The 27132-nt window shown below is 47.1% G+C and overlaps 1 protein-coding gene across 8 annotated transcripts in view; it reads right to left on the bottom strand.

The window, feature by feature from the left end:
• Positions 1 to 27132, bottom strand: part of PNPLA7 (patatin like phospholipase domain containing 7) — a 363329-nt gene that overhangs the window by 282751 nt on the left and 53446 nt on the right. For all 8 annotated transcript variants that reach the window (XM_039506224.1, XM_039506218.1, XM_039506223.1 and 5 more), the window contains one exon: positions 544 to 672. In XM_039506224.1, coding sequence (XP_039362158.1) covers positions 544 to 672 — 129 coding nt within the window. The remainder of the gene's footprint in view (positions 1 to 543; positions 673 to 27132) is intronic.

The following is a 27132-nucleotide window of genomic DNA, read 5'->3' as shown; positions in this document are numbered from 1 at the left end:
TAAGAACGATATATGAGTTAATTAAGTGGTAGCATTATTTGAGGTTATTCAAGGTTAGCATTATTTAAGTGCAAAGATTAGAACTTATTCTAAGTACCCACTGCTACAACAGTTCAGAGTTTGCAGATGTTTGAGAAGTAAATATCTAGGGCCAAATTCTGCTCTTTGATGAGCAGAGGCAGCCCCCATGGACAGTAACAGGAGCTGCATATTTCTGAATGCAGAATCTGGCCTCAAGGGGGAAGGAACTTTGGTACATTGGTCCAAGGAAGGGTGATGAAATTAAGCCAAGACACATTTAGGAAATATTTCCCTCATCCCCACCTAATGTAAAGATCAATCAGACTGCGATAATCTCCTTGGATATGTGGTGGCAGTCCCATCACTTGGGACACTTAAATATTGGACAAAACCCTGAGAATATGCTAAGGAGAACAATTCTGAACCAGCAGAAGGATAGACTAGCTGGCCAGATAGGGAAAAACCTTTTAAAGGAAAGATGGATACTACATTTAATAAAAAGCAACTACAGATCAGTCTTACCTGTACCATTCTGACAAGAGTTTCAGGGTACTTCTGGAAAACATCCTGAAAAACACTGGCTGGAAGCCGCAATATAGTGGATGGTGTTCCTGCTCGGGCTGAAACGGTTTTATATGGAGCAGGGTGACCCTATTAAAAAAGCATTAGAGAAATGAGTTTACTATTTGCTCCCTCTTGTACCACTGTCCACCTGCCTCAATTCTTCCTAATGACATTACACCACTTTTTCCTTTGACACACACCATCCTAATTCTCTGGCCACAAGAGAAAGATGTGCTCCTATGCTCCATGAATTAGGAATAAAAGAGGTCAGGATGGTCAACAGCATTCACAGGGTCAACTCCATTTGCCTAGGAAGGGGGTAGGTGAAATGAGAAATCCCCCCAGTGTAGCTCATCATCAAGTAGATGAATCTGCTGGCTTACTGATTCTGTAATGCTACAGAGAAAGCCAGGCTTCAGAATTAATGTCAAACTGATACTCCAGCTCTCCAAAGAGGTTGAGAAAAGGCCTTTTGGCAGGTCTATTAATCTATGCTGCCCTCTGTCACATTCTGGGGTGCATTACAGATCAGTGAGAGAGATTGTGTCACCACCTGCATCGCAAACCTGCATGCCACACAATGCTTTGCTATTGTAGCTCCCAACTTGGGCCACTCACAAACCGCCTGCCAGCATGCAGGTCACCCCAAGTGTCTGTGTGTGGCTGCAGCTCTGGTCCAACAACTCTGACCCCAGCAGCCTGTCAGCAACACTCCAGCCCCGCTCTGGCTTCCACCAGTCTTAGTTACTACGTGCAGGGTGACACCAACGCACTCCCAGTCCTGAGTTTTCCCAAAAAACTGTGTGTTCTGCACCATCCAGCTCTCTCCTGGGCAGTTTAGATATTAAAGGTCTGTAAAGGGTCAGTTCAACAGTTTGCTACTTTAACTGGAATTACCAAACAGTTCAGTTTAAACACTGAATTTATTTAGATTAAAAAAAGTTTCTTTGACTACAAAGAATCATAGAATCTCAGGGTTGGAAGGGACCTCAGGAGGTCATCTAGTCCATCCCCCTGCTCAAAGCAGGACCAAACCCAACTAAATCATCCCAGCCAGGGCTTTGTCAAGCCTGACCTTAAAAACCTCTAAGGAAGGAGATTCCACTACCTCCCTAGGTAACCCATTCCAGTTCTTCACCACCCTACTAGTGAAAAAGTTTTTCCTAATATCCAACCTAAACCTCCCCCTCTGCAACTTGAGACCATTACTCCTTGTTCTGTCATCTGCTACCACTGAGAACAGTCTAGATCCATCCTCTTTGGAACCCCCTTTCAGGTAGTTGAAAGCAGCTATCAAATCCCCCCTCATTCTTCTCTTCTGCAGACTAAACAATCCCAGTTCCCTCAGCCTCTCCTCATAAGTCATGTGCTCCAGCCCCCTAATCATTTTTGTTGCCCTCCGCTGGACTCTCTCCAATTTATCCACATCCTTCTTGTAGTGTGGGGCCCAAAACTAGACACAGTACTCCAAATGAGGCCTCACCAGTGCTGAGTAGAGGGGAATGATCACATCCCTTGATCTGCTGGAAATGCCCCTACTTATACAACCCAAAATGCCATTAGCCTTCTTGGCAACAGGGGCACACTGTTGACTCATTCAGCTTTTCGTCCACCATAACCCCTAGGTCCTTTTCTGCAGAACTGCTACCCAGCCATTCGGTCCCTAGTCTGTAGCAGTGCATGGGATTCTTCCGTCCTAAGTGCAGGACTCTGCACTTGTCCTTGTTGAACCTCATCATATTTCTTTTGGCCCAATCCTCTAATTTGTCTAGGTCCCTCTGTATGCTATCCCTACCCTCCAGCGTATCAACCACTCCTCCCAGTTTAGTGTCATCTGCAAACTTGCTCAGGGTGCAGTCCACACCATCCTCCAGATCGTTAATGAAGATATTGAACAAAACCGGCCCCAGCACCGACCCTTGGGGCACTCCACTTGATACCGGCTGCCAACTAGACATGGACCCATTGATCACTACCCGTTGAGCCCGACCATCTAGCCAGTTTTCTATCCACCTTACCGTCCATTCATCCAGCCCAGACTTCTTTAACTTGCTGGCAAGAATACTGTGGGAGACTGTATCAAAAGCTTTGCTAAAATCCAGAAATAGTACATCTACTGCTTTCCCCTCATCCACAGAGCCGGTTATCTCGTCATAGAAGGCAATTAGGTTAGTCAGGCATGACTTGCCCTTGGTGAATCCATGCTGACTGTTCCTGATCACTTTCCCCTCCTTTAAGTGGTTCAGGATTGATTCCTTGAGGACCTGTTCCATGATTTTTCCAGGGACTGAGGTGAGACTGACTGGCCTGTAGTTCCCTGGATCTTCCTTCTTCCCTTTTTTAAAGATGGGCACTACATTAGCTTTTTTCCAGTCATCCGGGACCTCCCCCGATCGCCATGATTTTTCAAAGATAATGGCCAATGGCTCTGCAATCTCATCGGCCAATTCCTTTAGCACCCTCGGATGCAGCGCATCCGGCCCCATGGACTTGTGCTCATCCAGCTTTCCTAAATAGCCCCGAACTACTTCTTTCTCCATAGAGAGCTGGTCACCTCCTCCCCATACCGTGCTGCAGAGTGCAGCTGTCTGGGAGCATTGAGTACACTAGCTTTCTCCACATCCTCTGTCACTAGGTTCCCTCCCTCATTCAGCAAGGGGCCCACACTTTCCTTGACTTTCTTCCTGTTGCTAACATACCTAAAGAAACCCTTCTTGTTACTCCTAACATCTCCGGCTAGCTGCAACTCCAAGTGTGATTTGGCCTTCCTGATTTCACACCTGCATGCCTGAACAATACTTTTATACTCCTCCCTGGTTATTTGTCGAATCTTCCACTTCTTGTAAGCGGTTCTTCTGTGTTTAAGACGAGCAAGGATTTCACTGTTAAGCCAAGCTGGTCGCCTGCCATATTTACTTTTCTTCCTACACATCGGGATGGTTTGTTCCTGCAAACTCAATAAGGTTTCTTTGAAATACAGCCAGCTTTCCTCAGCTCCTTTCCCCGTCATGTTATTCTCCCAGGGGACCTTGCCCATCAGTTCCCTGAGGGAGTCGAAGTCTGCTTTTCTGAAGTCCAGGGTCTCTGTTCTACTGCTTTCCCTTTTTCCTTGTGTCAGGATCCTGAACTCGACCATCTCATGGTCACTGCCTCCCAGGTTCCCATCCACTATTGCTTCCTCTACTATTTCTTTCCTGTTTGTGAGCAGCAAGTCAAGAAGAGCTTTTCCCCTAGTTGGTTCCTCCAGCACTTGCACCAGGAAATTGTCCCCTACACTTTCCAGAAACTTCCTAGATTGCCTGTGCACTGCTGGCTTACTGATAGGTTTCAAGTGAGTACAGGTATAAGGTATTGAAGTCTGAAATGGTTACAAGAAAAATAAAGATAAAATGTTTCCTAGTAGCTAAAACTTAATAAGCTAGGTTCAAGGTAAAATCCTTACCACACATTCCAATATAGCTGACCAAAGTCCCATATTAGAATCTCCCACAGTCAAAGGGCTGGTTCTTTTTCTTAGGTGAAAGAGATGAAATGCATTTTCCTGAGGGTTACCCTGGGATAAAGATCCTTCCAGCTGTGAGGAAGGAATCTTGGAGTCTTGGGTGAAAGAGGTTCATAGAATCATAGAATATCAGGGTTGGAAGGGACCTCAAGAGGTCATCTAGCCCAACCCCCTGCTCAAAGCAAGACCAATTCCCAACTAAATGATCCCAGCCAGGGCTTTGTCAAGCCTGACCTTAAAAACCTCTAAGGAAGAAGATTCCACCACCTCTTTAGGTAACCCATTCCAGTGCTTCACCACTCTCTGAGTGAAAAAGTTTTTCCTAATATCCAACCTAAACCTCCCCCCACTGCAACTTGAGACCATTACTCCTTGTTCTGTCATCTGCTACCGAACAGTCTAGATCCATCCTCTTTGAATCCCCCTTTCAGGTAGTTGAAAGGAGCTATCAAATCCCCCTTCATTCTTCTCTTCTGGAAACCAAACAATCCCAGTTCCCTCAGTCTCTCCTCATAAGTCATGTGCTCCAGCCTCCTAACCATTTTTGTTGCCCTTCAGAAACTATCAGAAGCTGCATCCCAAAGAAGGGGGAAACATTAATAGGCAGGAATTGTAGACCAAGCTGGATGAGCAAGCATCTCAGAGAGGTGATTAAGAAAAAGCAGAAAGCCTACAAGGAATGGAAGATGGGAGTGATCAGCAAGGAAAGCTATCTTCTTATTGAGGTCAGAACATGTAGGGATAAAGTGAGAAAGGCCAAAAGCCATGTAGAGTTGGACCTTGCAAAGGGAATTAAAACCAATAGTAAAAGGACCATATAAATAAGAAGAAAACAAAGAAAGAAGAAGTGGGACCGCTAAACACCAAGGATGGAGTGGAGGTTAAGGATAATCTAGGCATGGCCCAATATCTAAACAAATACTTTGCCTCAGTCTTTAAATGAGGTTAATGAGGAGCTTAGGGATAATGGTAGGATGACAAATGGGAATGAGGCTATGGAGGTAGATATTACCACATCCGAGGTAGAAGCCAAGCTTGAACAGCTTAATGGGACTAAATCGGGGGGCCCAGATAATCTTCATCCAAGAATATTAAAGGAACTGGAACATGAAATTGCAAGCCCATTAGGAACAATTTTTAATGAATCTGTAAACTCAGGGGTTGTACCGTATGACTGGAGAATTGCTAACATAGTTCCTATCTCTAAGAAAGGGAAAAAGAGTGATCCAGGCAACTACAGGCCTGTCAGTTTGATATCTGTAGTATGCAAGGTCTTGGAAAATTTTTGAAGGAAAAAGTAGTCAAGGACATTGAGGTCAATGGTAATTGGGACAAAATACAACATGGTTTTACAAAAGATAAATCGTGCCAAACCAACCTGATCTCCTTCTTTGAGAAGGTAACAGATTTTTTAGAGAAAGGAAACGCAGTGGATCTAATTCACCTCGATTTCAGTAAGGCATTTGATACGGTTCCACATGGGGAATTATTAGCTAAATTGGAAAAGATGGGGATCAAGATGAAAATTGAAAGGTGGATAAGGAACTGGTTAAAGGGGAGACTACAACGGGTCGTACTGAAAGGTGAATTGTCAGGCTGGAAGGAGGTTACTAGTGGACTTCCTTGGGGATCGGTTTTGGGATCAATCTTATTAATCTTTTTATTACTGAACTTGGCACAAAAAGTGGGAATGTGCTAATAAAGTTTGCAGATGACACAAATCTGGGAGGTATTGCCAATACAGAGAAGGACTGGGATATCATACAGGAAGATCTGGATGACCTTGTAAACTGGAATAATAGTAATAGTTCTTAAAACTACAATACCCACCTGCTGAAGTGAAAAAACAGAGCCAGAAGAGTACCCAGAAGCCACCTACTACAGGACAGGCCCAACAAAGAAAATAACAGAACGCCACTAGCCATCACCTACAGTCCCCAACTAAAACCTCTCCAGCGCATCGTCAAAGATCTACAACCTATCCTGAAAGATGATCCCTCACTCTCACAGATCTTGGGAGACAGGCCAGTCCTCGCTTACAGACAGCCTCCCAACCTGAAGCAAATACTCACCAGCAACTGCACACCATACAACAGAAACACTAACCCAGGAACCTATCCTTGCAACAAAGCCCGATGCCAGCTCTGTCCACATATCTATTCAAGTGACACCATGATAGGACCTAATCACAGCAGCCACGCCATCAGGGGCTCGTTCACCTGCACATCTACCAACGTAATCTATGCCAGTAATGCCCCTCTGCCATGTACATTGGCCAAACCGGACAGTCTCTACGCAAAAGAATAAATGAACACAAATCTGACATCAGGAATCATAACATTCAAAAATCAGTGGGAGAACACTTCAACCTCTCTAACCACTCAGTGACAGACTTGAAGGTGGCAATTTTGCAACAAAAAAACTTCAAAAACAGACTCCAAAGAGAGACTGCTGAACTCAAATTAATATGCAAATTAGATACAATTAACTTAGGTTTAAACAGAGACTGGGAATGGTTGGGTCATTACACTAACTGAATCTATTTCCCTATGTTAAGTTCTCCTCACACCTTCTATGGGTCATCTCAATTATCACTTCAAAAGGTTTTTTTTTTCTCCTGCTGACAATAGCTCATCTCAATTGATTGGACTCTTCCTGTTGGTATGCATACTTCCACCTTTTCCATGTTCTCTGTATGTATAAATATCTCCTGTCTGTGTTTTCCATTCTATGCATCCGAAGAAGTGAGCTGTAGCCCACGAAAGCTTATGCTGAAATAAATTTGTTAGTCTCTAAGGTGCCACAAGTACTCCTGTTCTTTTTGTGGATACAGACTAACACGGCTGCTACTCTGAAACCAGTAATAGGATGAAATTTAATAGTGAAAAGTGCAAGGTCATGCATTTAGGGATTAATAACAAGAACTATTGTTATAAGCCAGGGAAGCATCAGTTGGAAGTAACAGAGGAGGAGAAGGATCTCGGAGTATTGGTTGATCACAGAATGACTATGTGATATGGCTGTGAAAAAAGCTAATGCGGTCTTGGGATGCATCAGGCGAGATATTTCTAGGAGAGATAAGGAGGTGTTAATACCGTTATACAAGGCACTGGTGAGACCTCATCTGGAATACTGTGTGCAGTTCTGGTCTCCCATGTTTAAGAAGGATGAATTCAAACTGGAACAGGTTCAGAGAACCATCACTAGGATGATCCGAGGAATGGAAAACCTGTCATATGAAAGGAGACTCAAAGAGCTTGGCTTGTTTAGCCTAACCAAAAGAAGGCTGAGGGGAGATATGACTGCTCTCTATAAATATAACAGAGGAATAAATACTAGGGAGGGAGAGGAATTATTTAAGCTCAGTACCAGTGTGGACACAAGAACAAATGGATATAAATTGGCTATCAGGAAGTTTAGACTGGAAATTAGACGAAGGTTTCTAACCATAAGAGGAGTGAAGTTCTGGAACAGCCTTCCATGGGGAGTAGTGGGGGCAAAAGACATATCTGGCTTCAAGACTAAGCTTGATAAATTTATGGAGGGGATGGTATGATGGGATAGCCTAATTTTGGCAATTAATTCATCTTTGACTACTAGCGGTAAATATGCCCAATGGCTTGTGATGGGATGTTAGATGGGTTGGGATCTGAGTTACTACAGAGAATTCTTTCCTGGGTGTCTGGCTGGTGAGTCTTGCCCACATGCTCAGGGTTTAGCTGATCGCCATATTTGGGGTCAGGAAGGAATTTTCCTCCAGGGCAGATTGGCAGAAGCCCTGGGGGGGTTTCGTCTTCCTCTGCAGCATGGAGCACGGGTTACTTGCTGGAAGATTCTCTGCACCTTGAAGTCTTTAAACCATGATTTGAGGACTTCAATGGCTCAGACACAGGTTTGATACAGGAGTGGGTGAGTGAGATTCTGTGGCCTGCATTGTGCAAGAGGTCAGACTAGATGATCATAATGGTCCTTTCTGACCTTAAAGTCTATGATTCTATGTTTCTCCCTCCTCAGACTTGTCTTGCAAGCACATTTTATAGTCATAATTTCAGCTTGTGTTCATACATACTTTACACAAGAATTTTAACAATCATAGAATCATAGAATCTCAGGGTTGGAAGGGACCTCAGGAGGTCATCTAGTCCAACCCCCTGCTCAAAGCAGGACCAAACCCAACTAAATCATCCCAGCCAGGGCTTTGTCAAGCCTGACCTTAAAAACCTCTAAGGAAGGAGATTCCACTACCTCCCTAGGTAACCCATTCCAGTGCTTCACCACCCTACTAGTGAAAAAGTTTTTCCTAATATCCAACCTAAACCTCCCCCTCTGCAACTTGAGACCATTACTCCTTGTTCTGTCATCTTCTACCACTGAGAACAGTCTAGATCCATCCTCTTTGGAACCCCCTTTCAGGTAGTTGAAAGCAGCTATCAAATCCCCCCTCATTCTTCTCTTCTGCAGGCTAAACAATCCCAGTTCCCTCAGCCTCTCCTCATAAGTCATGTGCTCCAGCCCCCTAATCATTTTTGTTGCCCTCCGCTGGACTCTCTCCAATTTATCCACATCCTTCTTGTAGTGTGGGGCCCAAAACTGGACACAGTACTCCAAATGAGGCCTCACCAGTGCTGAGTAGAGGAGAATGATCACATCCCTCGATCTGCTGGAAATGCCCCTACTTATACAACCCAATCAGTGTGTTAGTTTTTAAATGATATCTCACAAGGCATATTTTGTACAAATATTACTACAAAAAGTGTAGGATGTGAATTTAGGGAGCTTAGGGTCACAACCTCCACTTAGCATATTTGCTGCCATGGCAATCTATGGATTCGCACATTCTGCAGAAACAGAAGAATCTGCTAGGATACGTCTAAACTACCCGCCGGATCGGCGGGTAGCAATCGATCTATCAGGGATCGATTTATCGCGTGTAGTGTAGACACAATAAATCAATCCCCGATCGCTCTCCCATCGACTGCTGAACTCCAGCAGTGCGAGAGGCGGAAGCAAAGTCAATGGGGGAGCCGTGGCCATCGATCCAGTGCCGCGAGGACGCAAAGTAAGTAATTTGAATTTGATCTAAGATACGTCGACTTCAGCCACACTATTCTCGTAGTTGAAGTTGCATATCTTAGATCAATCCCCCATCCCAGGCCCTAGTTCCACTATGCCAGATGTGGCTAGATCCTAAGAGCTACAGGAGCAGTGGATGGGAAAGCAATAGTGACCAAAAGACCTTCAAGATGTGTGGAGAACTTTTACCCTTCTGGAACCAAGTTGTAATAGATAGGGAAGACAAAGACCTGCCTGCATATCTTGAAGGAGGGGAGAAATTCTGAAGATAGGCTTATATTATTAATTGTAGGATTGTTCCTTTTTACACTTTTTATCTTCAATAAAAGTAAGGTGTGAAACACTCTTTAAAAACTCAGCTTTTTACATGAGAAACATAAGGTCTAGATGTCCCTGATTGTGCTGGAGGACTGGAGAACCAGCAGAATGACATCACAAGACAGGAAATGGAGGTACAGATTTTTATGTTGTTTTTTGTTTTTGTTTGGTTTTTTTTCTTAATGTCTGTTTAACTCAAACTCCTGCTAAACACTCGGGAGAAAAGCTCTCACTGCAAAAGATTCAGTGCCCCTTCTCCCCGTCTTCCCTGAGTTCTGAGAAAGCGCATGTCAGTCCTCTGTGGACTCCTCCTACAAATCCAGGAAAATGAAGACCTGATTTAGCTATTTCCAAGATAATAAAAAAAACAAACAAAACACCACTAGCAGGAAAAAAATTGGGGGATGGGGAGGACTTTTTATGGGATGGAGCCTGAGCAGGAAGCCGAGTTTGGACAATGTACATGGCAGAGGGGCATTGCTGGCACATGATGGCATATATCACGTTGGTAGATGTGCAGGTGTACGAGCCTCTGATGGTGTGTCTGATGTGATTAGGTCCTGTGATGGTGTCACTTGAATGGATATATGGACAGAGCTGGCATCGGGCTTTATTGCAAGGATAGGACCTAATCACATCAGACACACCATCAGAGGCTCGTACACCTGCACATCTACCAACGTGATATAAGCCATCATGTGCCAGCAATGCCCCTCTGCCATGTACATTGTCCAAACCGGACAGTCTCTACGCAAAAGAATAAATGGACCCAAATCTGACATCAGGAATCATAACATTCAAAAACCAGTGGGAGAACACTTCAACCTCTCTAACCACTCAGTGACAGACTTGAAGGTGGCAATTTTGCAACAAAAAAACTTCAAAAACAGACTCCAAAGAGAAACTGCTGAACTCGAATTAATATGCAAACTAGATACAATTAACACTGGCCTAAACAGAGACTGGGAATGGTTGGGTCATTACACTAATTGAATCTATTTCCCTATGTTAAGTTCTCCTCACACCTTCTATGGGCCATCTTTATTATCACTTCAAAAAGTTTTTTTTCCTCCTGCTGCTGATAGCTCAGCTCAATTGATTAGACTCTTCCTGTTGATATGCATACTTCCATCTTTTCATGTTCTCTGTATGCATAAATATCTCCTGTCTGTGTTTTCCATTCTATGCATCCGAAGAAGTGAGCTGCAGCTCACGAAAGCTCATGCTAAAATAAATTTGTTAGTCTTTAAGGTGCCACAAGTACTCCTGTTCTTCTTTCAGAACAGAGTTTAAGGACCTCTAAGAAAATCATACTCTAAAGATTACAACACAAAAAGGAGCAGAGTACTCTTAATCCAGCAGGGCACTTAAGAGAAGAAAAACATTTCCATCCTCCCATTTACCCTGGGTGCAATTTTCCTTTTTAAACACTAATCAGCATGATGAGAGGAACTTGTTTTTCGAAAAAGCACAAAAGCAGGCTGTACTGTGTAATTGGCCGGAATGTACTAAAAGCTGCTACAAAGGAAGAACAGAGGAAAATGTTCTCAGATGCATCAATTCTCTCTAGCACATTGTAATCAACAGCACTGAGAACACTGTTTACATTGTAACTTCAATCAGTTTATTATAATTACACAAAGGGAACTCTTTAGGGACTGCCTTTCAGGACAGATTCAGCAGTGAGCACCTCATTCGCCCCCTCCACCCCCCCTTTTTTTTTTTAAACAAAGGGGAACTATTTGTTCCAGTTGGGGATAAGAGTTTCTCTCCATATTGTTCTGTCACCTGCAGAGTAATTGCACATTCCCTGAAGCACTGTTGACAGGAAGTATTTGTTGTAGTTACAAATGTGACAGCAAAAAAGACGGTTACTCACCTCTGTAACTGTTGTTCTTCGAGATGTGTTGCTCATATCCATTCCAGTTAGGTGTGCGCGCGCCGTGTGCACGTTCGTCGGAAGACTTTTACCCTAGCAACACTCGGTGGGTCGGCTGGGCGCCCCCTGGAGTGGTGCCGCTATGGTGCCGAATATATACCCCTGCCGACCCATCCGCCCCTCAGTTCCTTCTTGCCGGCTACTCCGACAGTGGGGAAGGAGGGCGGGTTTGGAATGGATATGAGCAACACATCTCGAAGAACAACAGTTACAAAAGGTGAGTAACCGTCTTTTCTTCTTCGAGTGCTTGCTCATATCGATCCAATTAGGTGATTTCCAAGCCTTACCTAGGTGGTGGGGTCGGAGTGAGACGTCGCGGAGTGTAAGACCGCTGAGCCAAAGGCAGCATCGTCTCTAGATTGTTGAACCAATGCGTAATGGGACGCAAAGGTGTGGATGGAAGACCAGGTAGCCGCCCTACAAATTTCCTGGATGGGAACATGGGCCAGGAAGGCGGCAGAGGAGGCTTGAGCCCGAGTAGAATGGGCAGTAAGATGTCCAGCGGGAACATGCGCCAAGTCATAGCACGCCCGGATACATGATGTCACCCAAGAAGAAATTCGTTGGGAGGAGACAGGCATACCCTTCATTCGGTCAGCGACGGCCACAAAGAGCTGAGGAGAGCGCCTGAAGGGCTTGGTTCTCTCAATATAAAAGGCGAGAGCCCTACGGACATCCAACGTGTGTAACTGCTGTTCCCAACACGATGAGTGCGGTTTCGGGAAGACGCAGAAACCACTTTAGGGAGGAATGCTGGGTGTGGTCGGAGCTGTACCTTGTCCTTATGGAAGACAGCGTAAGGGGGATCTGCAGTGAAAGTGTGAAGTTCCGAAACTCGTCTCGCCGATGTAATAGCAACGAGAAAGGCCGTCTTCCAGGAGAGGTACAGCAACGAGCAGGTAGCCAAAGGCTCAAAAGGGGGACCCATGAGCTTAGCCAACATGAGGTTCAGGTCCCAGGAAAGGGTAGGTCTCCTGACTTGAGGTACAGTCGTTCCAACCCTCTACGAAACCTGGAAACCATGTGGTGAGAAAAGACTGTACTGCCCGCCTCGCCTGGATGGAAGGCGGAAATGGCTGCAAGATGCACTCGTATAGACGAGACTGACAGGTTTTGCTCCTTAAGGGACCATAAGTAGTCCAGGATGGTGGGGATGGACACCTGACTCGGAAGGAATCCCCGCTGAGCGCACCAAAAGGAGAAGCGCTTCCACTTGCCGAGATATGTCGTTCGCATGGAAGGCTTTCTAGATTTGCCGCCAGGACCTGTTGCACGGCATCCGAACAGCGCAACTCTGATTGGTTTAACCAGAGAGGAGCCATGCTGTCAGATGGAGGGACTGCAGGTCCGGGTGGTGAAGCCTGCCAAAGTCCTGGGATATGAGGTCTGGATAGAGTGGTAAGGGGATCGGGTCCGCTACTGAGAGGTCGAGCAACTGCGTGTACCAATGTTGCCTCGGCCACGCCAGAGCAATTAGGATTAAGCGAGCCTTGTCTCTGCGAAGCTTGAGGAGGACTCTGTGGACAAGGGGAAACGGAGGGAAGGCATAAAGGAGGTGGTCGTTCCACGGGATCAGGAACGCATCTGAGAGGGAGCCTGGAGAGCGACCCTGTAGGGAGCAGAACTGGTGGCACTTCCGGTTCTGCCGGGAGGTGAAAAGGTCTATGAGGGGAAACCCCCACTTTTGGAAGACAGAATAGAGGACGTCCGGGCGGATGGACCACTCGTGAGTGAGGAAGGATCTGCTCAATTGGTCTGCCAAGGTGTTCCGGACTCCTGGGAGAAAGCATGCCACCAGGTCTATTGAGTGGGCTATGCAAAAGTCCCATAGTAGAATCGCCTCCCGACAAAGGGGGGAGGATCGGGTTCCCCCCCGCTTGTTTATATAATACATGGCCGTTGTGTTGTCTGTGAAGACTGAGACACAACGACCCTGCAACCGATCCTGGAATGCCTGACACACTAGGCGGACTGCTCTCAACTCCCGAACGTTTATGTGTAACTCCAACTCCTGGGGGGACCAGAGGGCTTGCGTGCGAAGGCGCCCCAGATGAGCGCCCCATCCCAGGGATGATGCGTCCATTGTTAGGGACACAGAGGGTTGCGGCGGATGGAACGGAAGGCCCGCACACACCAGGGACTGCGACCTCCACCAATTGAGGGAGGTGAGGACGCCCGATTGAATGGTGAGTATTATGTCTATGGCGTCCCTGCCTGGGCGGTATGTCGAGGCAAGCCAAGTTTGAAGGGGCCTCATGCGCAGTCTGGCGTACTTTGTTACGAATGTGCATGCGGCCAAGGAGGCGGAGGCAAATGTGAGCTGAGGTTGTCGGGAAGTCTTGGAGCGTTTGAATGAGGGAGACAATTGACTGAAATCGAGGCAAAGGCAGACTGGCTGTTGCAAGAGTGGAGGCTAGCATCGCCCCAATGAACTCTATTCTTTGCGTAGGCACTAGAGTAGATTTCTCTAGATTGAGTAGCAGGCCTAGACGCATAAACAGGTCCTTGATGATGTGTACGTGCGTGGTGACTTGTGCCTCCGAAGTCCCTCGAATTAGTCAGTCGTCGAGGTATGGGAAGACATGGATTCGACGACGGCGGAGGGAGGCCGCGACTACAGCCATGCACTTTGTAAACACCCGCGGGGCTGTGGAGAGGCCAAAGGGGAGGACTGTGAACTGAAAGTGCTGGCGGGCCCACCAGAAACCGTAAATACCATCTGTGTGCGGGGGAGATGGAAATGTGAAAATATGCGTCTTTCATGTCGAGAGCGGCGTACCAATCTCCGGGATCCAGGGAAGGGATGATGGTCCCCAGGGATACCATGCGGAACTTGAACCTTTTCATAAACTTGTTCAGTCCTCGCAGGTCCAGGATAGGTTGAAGGCCCCCCTTCGCCTTGGGGATTAGGAAATATCGGGAATAAAACCCCTTGCCCCTTGACCCTCCTCTATAGCTCCGATGGCACGGAGTTTGAGTACCTCTTGTAAGAGGCGTTGCTCGTGAGGGGGTCCCTGAAGAGGGACGAGGGGGGGTTGAAATAAACTGCAGGTGGTATCCCAACTCCACCGTGCGAAGGACCCAATGATCCGAAGTGAGTTGGGACCACGCAGGGAGGAAGGAGGAAAGACGGTTGCAAAACAAAAAAGGGATCCTGGGAATCATCGGTACGCTGCTCTCGGGCGCACCCTCAAAAGTTTGCTTTGGGTCCTGCAGATGGTTTAGTGGAACCAGAATTATTGTTGCCCCCTTGAGGTCCAGACTGTCGTCTGCGAGTATAGCGACCTCGATGCCTAGCAAAGTCCTGCCTTGGCCTTGGCGGGGGGTAAGGGCGCTGAGGCTGAGGGCAGAAGGACCGTCTCTGGGTCTGAGGGGTATGCATTCCGAGTGAACGCATGATCACCCAGTTGTCCTTCAGACTCTGCAGCCTGGGGTCTGTCTTTTAAGAAAATAGGCCCTGGCCATCGAATGGGAGGTCTTGGATCGTATACTGAAGCTCAGGTGGCAGGCCCGATGCCTGAAGCCACGAAATACGTCGCATCGCTATACCCAAGGCGACTGTACGAGCTGCCGAATCTGCAGCGTCCAGGGAGGCCTGGAGCGAGGTACGTGCTACCTTTTTGCCTTCCTCCAACAATGCTGAGAACTCTTGTCTGGAGTCCTGAGGCAGCAGCTCAGAAAACTTACTCACTGACTGCCAGGTGTTATAATTGTACCTACTCAACAGCGCCTGCTGGTTTGCTACCCTTAATTGGAGGCCTCCTGCGGAATAGACCTTTTGGCCCAATAGGTCAATGCGTCTGGCCTTCTTAGATTTTGGGGCAGGGGCCTGCTGGCCATGGCGCTCCCTCTCATTAACAGATTGTACAACTAACGAGGAGGGAGGGGGGTGTATATACAAGTACTCGTAGCCCTTGGAGGGCACCATGTATTTTCATTCAACCCCTCTGGCAGTCGGTTGAATGGATGCCGGGGATTGCCAGATAGTATCTGCTCTGGCCTGGATTGAACGAATAAAAGGGAGAGCCACGCGGGTGGGTGCCTCTGCTGACAAGATGTCTATGACAGGGTCTTCCACCTCCGGGACTTCCTCTACGGGCAAGTTGATGTTCTGTGCCACCCGCCGGAGGAGGTCCTGATGTGACCGAAGGTCAATAGGAGGTGGGCCCGATGTGGATGTGCCCGCTACTGCCTCATCTGGGGAAGAAGAGGAAGATAGCCCCGGAACGAGTGGGTCCGGAAGTGGCTCCTGGTCCTGAGCAACATCTGGGGTCGGAGAAGCTTGGGCATCCGGTGCAGACGCCGAAGCGTCCTCCGTACCGGCTGGTGGAGGCCTGCTAATCGTTGCCTCTGGCACGCGATGCTCTGCAGCAACAGGACGAGGCGTCACAGCAGGCTCGCCTTGGGCCTGATGGTATGCCCAAGGCGTCCAAAAGGGCCACTGCTGCGGTGCATGGTCTGGGACGTGATGCCTCTGGGAGAGACTGCTATTATTGTCCGAGTCCCCATAGGAGGCAGAGTCGGCATGGGATGAAGCCGAGGCGTGTCGAGATGGCCATGGCGGAGCTGTGCTGGAATGGGGCGGGTCCCTGTAGATGGACGACCTGTGCACTTTATGCGGTACCGGAGACCGGTGCCGGGAGTCGTAGCGGTACCGGGACGGAGATCGGGACCTGCTACCCGCACGGTGCCGGGAGGTCGACCGACGTCTTGAGTCCCTGCGTCTCGACCTGCTACGGGAGGCGCGGTGCCGGGATCGGTGCTGGGACCGGGAGCGGCGCCGGCGAGTGGGACCGCGATCGGTGCCTTAATGGATATCAGTACCGGGACTGTGAATGGTGCCGGGATTGGGATCGATGACTGGATCTCGACCATCTGCGGGATCTCGACCTGGAGCAGCGACGCTCGACGGTGCCCTGTGATGGAGGCCTCATCTTGGCTGGCTTGCCTATTGATTGAGGAGCCCGCACCGGCGGTGCCGGGGGCTGAGGCGGCCCTGGGTCCATTAGGGCGATCAAGTCCCTCGCCGTTGCAAATGTCTCCGGCGTAGAGGGCACAATAAGCTCAACCACGGCGGGAGCCAGGGAGCTGACAGGCACCGGACTCGACGGCCCCTGCGAGGCCGGAATCGACGGTGCAACAGGTGTCGGTGCCACGGCAGTTGAGGGTGCCGGGCGGTCCGATCTCGGTGCGCGCTCAGACTGCGCCGCAGACGCGGGTGCCACAGGAGCCTTGCGTTTCTTGCCACGCGGGGAGAGTGACCGGTACCATGTATGGGTCGGCTGCTGGCTCGGGGCCCTTGCAGTGCCGGTGCTCCCCGGTGCAGAGGAGGTACTCGTCCCCGGTGCCGACGCCGGTGCCGATGCAGGAGGAGTGAGAGCTGCCTCCATTAGGAGCTGCTTAAGGTGAATGTCCCGCTCCTTTTTTGTCCGAGGTTTAAACGCCTTGCAAATGCGGCACTTGTCCACGAGATGGGATTCTCTGAGGCACCTAAGACAGGAGCTATGCAGGTCTCCTGTGGGCATCGGCCTATGGCAGGTCGAGCACTGTTTAAACCCCGGCGAACCGGGCATGGGCCCGGTACCGGGCGAGGGAAAAGGGCTAAGCCCTGATCCCTCTCAACTATTTACACTAACTAGTACTAACAGTAATAAAAGTTAACTATAAACACAAATACTGAACTATTTACACAATAAAGAGAAGAAAAAACGAGCGAAAAGCTAGGGAAGTGGAGGACAGCTAAGCCGCACTCCACTGTTCCAACGACCGACACGGGCGGTAAGAAGGAACTGAGGAGCGGATGGGTCAGCAGGGGTGTATATTCAGCACCATAGCGGCGCCACTCCAGGGGGCGCCCAGCCGACCCACCGAGTGTTGCTAGGGTAAAAGTCTTCCGACGAACGTGCATGCGGCACGCGCACACCTAATTGGAATCGATATGAGCAAGCACTCGAGGAAGAACACAAGTAGTGGTGGCCTCCCAAGTGGACCTGGAGTGCAGTCAAACGTTTCTGAAATGGATTTGAATAAACTGTTCACTAAGTGGAGTGGTGGGATTTTTTGTTTCTCCCATTTGGAGTGCTAACTCTTTCCTCCCTTCCATCTTCAAAATCCTGGAGTATGCTTTCTATTCTTTCTGCTGGGATTGCCTTCGCTCCAGTCTGGCTTCCACCCTCTCCACCCCACCACAACCATCCTAATCAAGAGCACAAAGGACCTCCAAGCTAACTCAAAGGGTCATTTCTCTATCCCCTAATATTTTGATCTGTCTGCTGATCACATTTCTCTTTTTCTATTCTCTCCTGGTTTCTGGGACTTTGGTTAGTAGGTGGACGGAGAATTGGGAGAGCTCATTCTTTCCACATCATTTTTAACGGTTCATTAAACGCTCTTCTTTCCTTATCCAGTGGTGTTCCTTAGCATTCTGAGACTTCAGCTGCTCCCACTCTTCCAACCGCTACCCTTATATGGAGGACACAAGAACCCTTGTAGCCCCAACCTCTCACTTTTTGTCCTGTCTTGGATGGCTCTGTGCCATCTCAAACTTAATCTCTCCAAAAACTAACTCCAGGCTTGCCTATATGGCTATTTGGTGCACAGGGTGACTGGGCAACAAAATGGCAGATTAAATTCAATATTAATAAATGCAAAGTAATACACATTGGAAAACATAATCCCAACTATACATATAAAATGATGGGGTCTAAATTAGCTATTACCACTCAAGAAAGATCTTGGAGTCATTGTGGATAGTTCTCTGAAAACATCCACTCAATGTGCAGCAGCAGTCAAAAAAGCAAATAGAATGATGGGAATCATTAAGAAAGGGATAGATAATAAGACAGAAAATATCATATTGCCTCTATATAAAATCGATGGTATGCACACATCCTGAATACTGCATGCAGATGTGGTTGCCCCGTCTCAAAAAAGATGTATCGGAATTGGAAAAGATTCAGAAAAGGGCAACAAAAATTATTAGGGGTATGGAACGGCTTCCGTCTGAGGAGAGATTAATAAAACTTGGACTTTTCAGCTTGGAAAAAAGACAATTAAGGGGGAATATGAGAGAGGTCTATAAAATCATGACTGGTGTGAAGAAAGTAAATAAGGAAGTGTTATTTACCCCTTCTCATAACAGAAGAACTAGGGGTCACTAAATGAAATTAATAGGCAGCAGGTTTAAAACAAACAAAAGTATTTTTTCACACAATGCAGTCAACCCATGGAACTCATTGCCAGAGGATGTTGTGAAGGCCAAGACTATAAAGTTCATGGAGGATAGGTCCACCAATGGCTATTAGCCAGGATGGGCAGGGATGGTGTCCCTAGCCTCTGTTTGCCAGAAGCTCGGAATGGGTGACAGGGGATGGATCACTTGATGATTACCTGTTCTGTTCATTCCCTCTGGGGCACCTGGTACTGGCCACTGTCAGAAGACAGGATACTGGGCTAGATGGACCTTTCGTCTGACCCAGTACAGCCGTTCTTATGACAAGCTAGTGCGCTGTAGCTTTACATCCCAGCTTGTCATGCAGTAAATGGCCATATAGGCAAGTCATTGTTTATTCCCCTTTTATTTGCCTTATCTAACTAACATTGCAAATTCGCCAGGACAGAGAATGTGCGTGTATGTGTTTGTAAAATATTGTGTAAACTTAAAAGCTCCTTCATGTAGCTCTGTAATTAAACATTATTATTACAATTATAAAACTACTAGTGGATATCATTTTGATGGCTGGAAAAACACCCAAACCATATGGCTGCTCATCCAGGGCTCTGCCAAGAGATCTATGGCACTTCATACCGCCAGTAAGGTCACACATACCCCCACAACAGAGTCTTGCATGATGTTTTGGAAGCTCCAGTCCCAGTTGGAGCCCAAGAGGGCTAGAACACAACAGAAAATTAAAACTAATTAACCAAACTTTCAGAATCTTCAGAAAGGTTCAGTTGGGATTGGAGTCTGGAAAAGTGCACCAGTCCCTGTATGTCCACTTACAGGCTCGCCTTTCTCTTCTGGAAAAAGTTCTAGTACTTTTATAATTAGCTTTATTTTAACTTTTTTAAAAAAGCATTAATTCAAAAAACAGACTTTCTGGGTTTGCATGTTGCAATGATCCAAAATGGGGGCACACTTCTGGGAAAGGACTCTCCTCCACTAGAAATGGAAGGGCTGCAAGAGTTATCGATTATCTTCTCCAATGACTGATGGCAGACATCAAACCCCACATAAGTGCTAAGTGCTTTCCAGCCATTCACTGACACCCCCCACACACACACACACCTGTGTAAGGCAGGTCAGAATTATACAGATGAGAAAACAGCAGCACAGAAAGATGGACTGCACTTTCCCACCCACAGCCACAGAGTAAGTCCATGAGAAGCCCAAGGATAGAACAAAACCTGTGCTCAGCCCTCCTCACCCTGTTGCTTCCTTGGGTACAGGCAGTGAGGCCCTTTCATTTGAGGGTATTTCTCTGAGGATTAATACACAGCTGATTTTCAGATACAAGGATTATGCATTGAAGGGCCCCACAGTGACAGGCTATAATTTTATTTAAAAAAAGACTTCAACAATGAGACTAAAATATCTACAAAAAACTAGTCAACCATCAGGCTGCTGGTGTGAGACTACTGCCCATCATCCTGATTAATACTGTCTCATTGTTTCCTTGTACCTTTCCAGTCCATCTTCTCTATCTATTGTCTATCATACACTTTGACTGTAAACTCTTTGGGGCAGGGACTGCCTGGGATAATGGGGTCCTAGGCCATGACTGAGGCTCCCAGGCACTATGATAATACAGATAAATAATAGTGACAGAAGAAAGAGCAAAATAAAGACCAGCATGGCTCATGTTCCAAATTGGAAAACTATAACAAGATTTGAAGCCCTAGTACTATACACAGCAAGCAGTGTGTGTATGGAGAAAGTACCTTCAAAAACACTTTTCCAGCAAGCTGGGCAGAATTTGCAGGCACACAGTGCAAATACCAAATTCCTGAACGTAGAAATTGTTTTACTTCCTTGCTCGCCCTTCCTCCCCTACTCAAAAAAAATATATTTTTTTTTGCTATTTTTTTTCAGACTTGCACAGTATGTTTCCATCAACAAAAAGTGTCATACAAAACAACTTCACATTTAGCAGCTAACAAATTTCTACACTGTTAAAACTGCAACAAAAGTAGATTAGATTGGGGTGGGCAAACGTTTTGGCCAGAGGGCCACATCTGGGTATAGAAATTGTATGGTGGGCCATGAATGCTCATGAAATTGGAGTTGGGGTGTGGGAGGGGGTGAGGACTCTGGCTGGGGGTGCAGGCTCCAGGGTGGGGCCAGAAATGAGGAGTTCAGGATGTGGGAGGGGGCTCTGGACTGGGGCAGGGAAGGTGGGGATGGGGTGCGGGGAGGGGAGGGGAGATGAAAGCTCCAGTTGGAGATGTGGGCTCTGGAGTGGGACTGGGGATGAGGAGTTTGGGGTGAAGGAGGGTGCTCCAGGCTGGGACAAAAGGGTTTGGAGGGCAGGAGGGGAATCAGGGCTGGGGCAGGGGGTTGGGCACAGGCTCAGGGCAGCACTTACCTCAAGCAGCTCCCAAAAGCAGGGGCATGTCCCCACTCTGGCTCCTACACAGCCAATGGGAGCTTGGGGTGGGGGCAGCATGCGGGGTGGAGCCCCATGGCTGCCCCTACACATTCGAGCTGGAAGGGGGACATGCCACTGCTTCCAGGAGCCGCGTGGAGTGGCCCCTTATCCTGCTCCCCGGCTGGAGCGCCGGAACGGGGCAAGCCCCAGACCTCACTCAAGGGTCGGATTAAAATGGCTGGTGAACCAGATGTGGCCCACAGGCCGTAGTTTGCATCCCTGGGTTAGACTATTAGAACAGTCATCAGAAAGAAAGATTGAGAATGCTGCAACAACAAAAAAAAAATACTAAAATATTTCTTGTTGACAGCACATATGCAGAGCTCCAGCTACTGCCATCTTTGGTGTGGAAGGGAAAGTGGGGCCCCTGAAGGGGAGAAAGTCAGCACTGGCATCTCAGGTTATGCAGATTTTTTCCCTGAGTTTCTCTTTATGCCATTGGGTATTAGTGCTGTGCTTTGTGGCAGTGCTTTGGCTTGAAAACAAAAGAGTACAGAAATCTCCTGATAGGTTCATGATGTGCAGAGACATATTGCAGCAATGATAGCCTCTCCAATAGTGGTAGGCAAGCAGTTCTTTGAACCTCAAGAGGCGAAGCTACAAGTGGGTGCTCTCCCTCTGGGATTCTCCACCCCCAGCACATATACACAATGAATGGATCAGAAGAAAAAGCTACCCTCACTAGTTTCCCTTTATACAGTATTATAAGCTATTAAGGTCACTTAAGCAAAGGAATCATCTTACGTTTTTGGTATATAAACCCCTAGAACAGATTTAAGGGATATTATTTATTATCTATACTCGGAGGCACCTACAGGCCCCACACCAGATCAGGGCCCTACTGTGCTAGGTACTGTACAAACACATTCTAGAGACCATCACTGCTCCAGAGGATTCAGCATCTAAATAGAAGAGATGGAAAAAGGGTGGGAGAACGGAAGCATTCTTGTCCCCATTTTATAGATGGGAAACTGAGGCATTGAGAGACTAAATGACATGCCCAAGGTCACACAGAAAGTGGGCAAAAGACACAGGAATCATACCCAGAGTTCCTGAGTCCCAGTCCTGTGCTTTAACCACAAAATGGGTTGGGAGAGCATTCATTCTTTATATGGCTTTTAACAGCACAATACATATGGTAACAAACTTAAACAAAGGCTTTGTTAAGTTTTTTAGCATATGTATTGTGCTGGGGCCAATAATTAAGTTTTTACCCCACTCAGACCACTAGCCAGTAAGTTTCTCCCAGGGCACTAATTCGCCTCCAAGTAATCAGAGAGCAGGCTCACCTCTGCACTCCCTGCACTGTCACAGGTAATTATGAACAAGCTAAGAACCTTTTCTGTGTTCAAAGTCCATCTGGACTCCAGAAGATGTTTCCTCTAGAGGATTTATAAAACCAACAATGATGGGGTTTAGGAAGAAAATTTCCCTTGGGGGAATAGCTGCCTACAATTACCCATTATGGGCTTCTTGCATCTGCCTCTAGGCTCTGAAACATCAAGTACTGACCAATGAAGAAATGGACACTAGATTAGATGGACCACTGCTGGTCTGATAAAATATAATAGCTACGTCCCTATGAATGACTCTAATTTGCTCATCACCTTGCTAAATCCATTTCACTAAGTCTCTGTCATAATGAAAAACTGACATTCCAGTCATAGCTTCAGATTCCAACTTTACAGCCACCCTCTGCTCCAACCCTCATCAGATTTCTCACCCTTCTCCAAGTCATTCTCATGGAATGTTAACTACTCCTATGTTTGTCAATAACTTTCTGCTGCCATATCCCAACCTAATAGGATTTCTTTGTGTGTATGAAAAATAGGCAATTTTGCAGTATAAACCTGAGACTTCAGAAAGTACCCAGAACAATGGTTTGAAACCACAGATTCAACCCTCAGCAGGGTTGACTCATCTTTTCAACCTTCTTAGATAAAATGAGTGTCATGCAGTTTAGTGAGCATAAGCGGAGTAGGAGGGGGCAGGCAAGAGAGAATCTTTCAGAGAGACCTGAAAAGATAATCCAGTGTGAACAGTAGCAATCCCAAAGCACTTTTTGATTACAGTAAAGATTTGCCCCTAGCTAGTAATTCCTCTCTTGCCCAACGCGGTCTGTCCTCTCCCCCAGAGCTAGCTACATTTTGGTGGCATATGTATGTAGTTTGTCAAGTCCATTGGGATCACTCAGGACAAATGTAGCACTATGTAAAATATGCATTGGACTAGCAGTCTGGAAAATGCCACCCATCTAAGCGTTAATATTTGATTAGCAAAAGAAAAGGTTACTTAGATAGACTCTAGAAAACAGTCAATTATTCATGACATGCTCAGTACACAATACATTTCAGCTCAAGAATCATTACTCAATTTTTCCATTCCTACTTCACTTAGTTAATAAAAATCTATTCTTATCACCATTTAACTATTAGTAAATCTGTTGACATTATGATAGGGCCTCATCTCACAACTGTAAAATTAATCAACAGATCAAAAGACATTGATTGCTAGAGCTTGGCATTAAATTAAGGGTCTTGTTCATATGATACAGCGAGCTGAGTGAGTGACTCAACAGCGTGATCAATCATCAGCCATTATGGCACATACAAGTAAAGTTACATGAAAGATGCCACAGTAAGAGTAAGAGCAGCTAGGAAACAAAGAACCCCACAGAAAGACATATCCACACAGCCACAGACTTATGACCGGGGCTTGGGCAGTCATGCCTAGTGGACACAGCACTGGCACTCAGAGTCCAGAAACAGTGCTGAAGCCCAGAGCTGGAGTCAGGGACCAGGAGTCAGAACCAAGAGTTAAAGCTGGGATCAGGAACCATGAGTCCAAGGGCAAGCCAAGAGACAGGTCCATTGCTATAACTGCTTGGGTGTCCACCTCATTGGATGGACACTTCCTGGATCTCCTCATGGGCTTAAATAGCACACCTGGACCAAACAGCGTCCACAAAAGAAGCTGTCCGATAGGCCTTCTGCGGTGGTACATTCTGTGGTGTTTATCTCCGTAGGGTCTACACAATAATGCATACAGCCCTATCACAGGTGTCGGGTAGTGGCATGATGGTATCAGTTGTCCCGCACCTTGCAGATCCAGGTTCTAGATCCCACAGAACCTCACACAGAGAGTCTCTCTCGCTAGTTAAGCGAATACTAAATCAATGCTCCAACAGGAATTTCAGTAATCACAGCCTGATTACCATTCATGATCATCCGTTCAGCTGGACAGCCCATTCTTCCCTGGTAGCAGGAGCCCATCAATAACTAAAATTCGCTATTGGCTACTGTACTGGGCATTAACACTATAAATGCCTTGATAACTGGCTAAAGTGGTATCAGACATGGGTCACATGGTACTATGCACACACACAAAAAACCCAGAAACAAAACCAAAAACTGGAGCTTGCAATGGCAACGGCCGCCTTGACACAAGACATTTCACTGGGTTTAATGACCATCTGGCTTCCCTTTGAGCCATCAGCTCCCAGGAAACGTTCTGTTCTTTGATGGTTATTGGGTAATTAGCAGCAAAGTTAACAAGCACATGATAAGTCTGTGTTGCTAGGGAAAGGTTTACAAGAGGACTAATGCAGGACTGAGAAAATACTGCATAATTAACAAAAAAGATCAAGTCCATAAGCACCTTCCCTGGAGAGCAGACACAAAACTATCATTGTAAGGAAAAGTTGGAGGATGGATCTAGACTGTTCTCAGTGGTAGCAGATGACAGAACAAGGAGTAATGGTCTCAAGTTGCAGTGGGGGAGGTTTAGGTTGGATAGTAGGAAAAACTTTTTCACTAGGAGGGTGGTGAAACACTGGAATGGGTTACCTAGGGAGGTGGTGGAATCTCCTTCCTTAGAGGTTTTTAAGGTCAGGCTTGACAAAGCCCCGGCTGGGATGATTTAGTTGGGAATTGGTCCTGCTTTGAGCAGAGGGTTGGACTAGATACCTCCTGAGGTCCCTTCCAATCCTGATATTCTATTATTCTAAGTTGATTATTGTTTTCTGAATCACTGGGATCAGAATGTTTGCCTTTTCTGGTTATCCAGCATCTCTCCCACTTCCATCCCAGCCAGCAGGGGGCCCTGCTCCATCAAGGGAGGCAATCGGGATAGCGGGTGGCAAGGGGATGGCTGAATTAGGATGGAGTTTAACTCTCCCCTTGATATCCAATCCCAAGCCATGTGCAGAATTAAATCAAGGCAGCTGATGCCACTAGGCAGAGCTCTATCTCAGTCCCTAATGCCACAAATCTGTGCTGGCCCAGGGTGTGAGGGCCACCCATTTCCCACTGATCCCGCTTAGTTTTGCTTGTTTCCAAAGTGAGGTTTAAACATTACTGGGTTGTTTAAATGATTCAAAACACAAACTGAAGGCAATATACTTGGAATGTGCATAAGCATCAGCAGGCCATGGAGCCTGGCTCGCTTCACAATTCAGAGGTACCTTGCACTTTTTACACAAGTCAGTGTGGATTATACTGGACCATGTTGAGCTTCCAACACAAAACCTCAAATGTTAACTTTGGATTCATGCCACATTACAGAGGAAGTCTTACCTTACTTCTATGCTGCTGGAATGAGTGATTCCCACCGCATTTCACTTTCCAGGGCTCCCCACTACCACCACCACCCTTATATGGGGGCCCTTGCTAACAGTTTTCCTCTTTGTGAGCTGGAAACTGTTTAGAGGCTTGCTTTTTTCCCCTAGTAAATCAAAACTTCTTTAGCCAGCAACGTCACTGGGATCCAGTTGTGCAAATCCACTTAAAGAAAACCACAAGATCCTTCAAAACACAAACAACCCTGAAAATGCTCCAGCATGTAGTGGGCTACCTCTGAACGAAATAGCTTGGATTATAGTATTACTAACCCTGAAGGCATTGTTAGTGACCAGATATATAACTCTTCATGGGACAATTGGGTTTTTTTTGTTTTTGTTTTTTTTAAAAGAGAAATAGTTGGTTCTGTGGAGGAAACACTTGAAGATGTTCCTGTTTTGAAACCCCTCAGATTTCCTTGAGTTCCTCTAACCTGAAGCATAAGTGTAACACAGCCTTCAAATTTCACCCAGCAGCTCAGCTGTAGTGTCTCTCAGACACAGGCCAAGCAGTCAAGATGGACATTTTGAAGCTTTAATGTTATTGCTACTTCTCATGGCCAAACTGAGTATCAAAGAAAGACAGTGGACATGGGAAATGCTGTCAGCCACACTCTGTTAAGCATCAGAAGGCTGTGAGCAGAGCGATGTAGGTGGCATGAGTGAGTGGGAATACGAAGGGAAGGGAAAGAGGCAGGAGAAGGCAGGGCAGCAGTAGCTGCCTTGCCTTCTCCACCATCACACCTGCTGCGGCTCACCAGCAAGGGGAGTCAATGCTCCAGGCCATAGTGCAGCAGCTCTCCTCTGCCTCTGCATCTGACAAGGCCCAGGACCCAAGGCTCCCACGTACTGGCTGGTCCCTAGGCTGCCTGGTGTACAACATGCGGTGGAAGAGAACACTTGCAGTGCTCCGACTACGGCTCAGATTACAGCAACTCTCCACTCGGACAAGCCATAGTGGCTCTGCTGGATGGAACAGGCAGGGAAGCTAAGTTCCCTCCAAGTTGTGCAGCCGCCCAGCAATCTATCAAAGGCTGCACACTTCAGGTGCACAGAGCGGGGCGGGAGGAGGGACACTGATGTCAGGGTGTCCCCCTCCCCCTCTTTCCCCTGTGGCCCATCTCCACAGAGTCGGGAGGGGGGGGGGGAATACAATGGGGCTCAGGGGTGGGACGGAGGGAGAGGTTGCTGCTGTGTCTCAACAAGCAGGCTTCAGACTGCTGCAGAACTTTTCCTGGCCTGGGGTCTTTGATGCTGTCCAACAGTATTGCAGGACCTGTGACTCCTGTCAGAGGGTGGGGAAGGCCCGGGATAAGTGTAAAGCACCGCTGAGACCTTTCAGAAGGTGGCCGTGGACATAGTGGGGCCCCTCAGCAGGGTGACCCGGTCAGGGAAGAAATACATCCTTGTGGTGGTAGATTTCACTACGCGCTACCCCAAGGTGGTGGCCTTG

The sequence above is a fragment of the Mauremys reevesii genome, linkage group 19 (genome assembly GCF_016161935.1).
Source record: "Mauremys reevesii isolate NIE-2019 linkage group 19, ASM1616193v1, whole genome shotgun sequence".
Lineage (NCBI taxonomy): Eukaryota > Metazoa > Chordata > Testudines > Geoemydidae > Mauremys > Mauremys reevesii.
The sequence above is the reverse complement of the archived record's forward strand: the minus strand, read 5'-3'. Positions and strand labels throughout refer to the sequence as shown.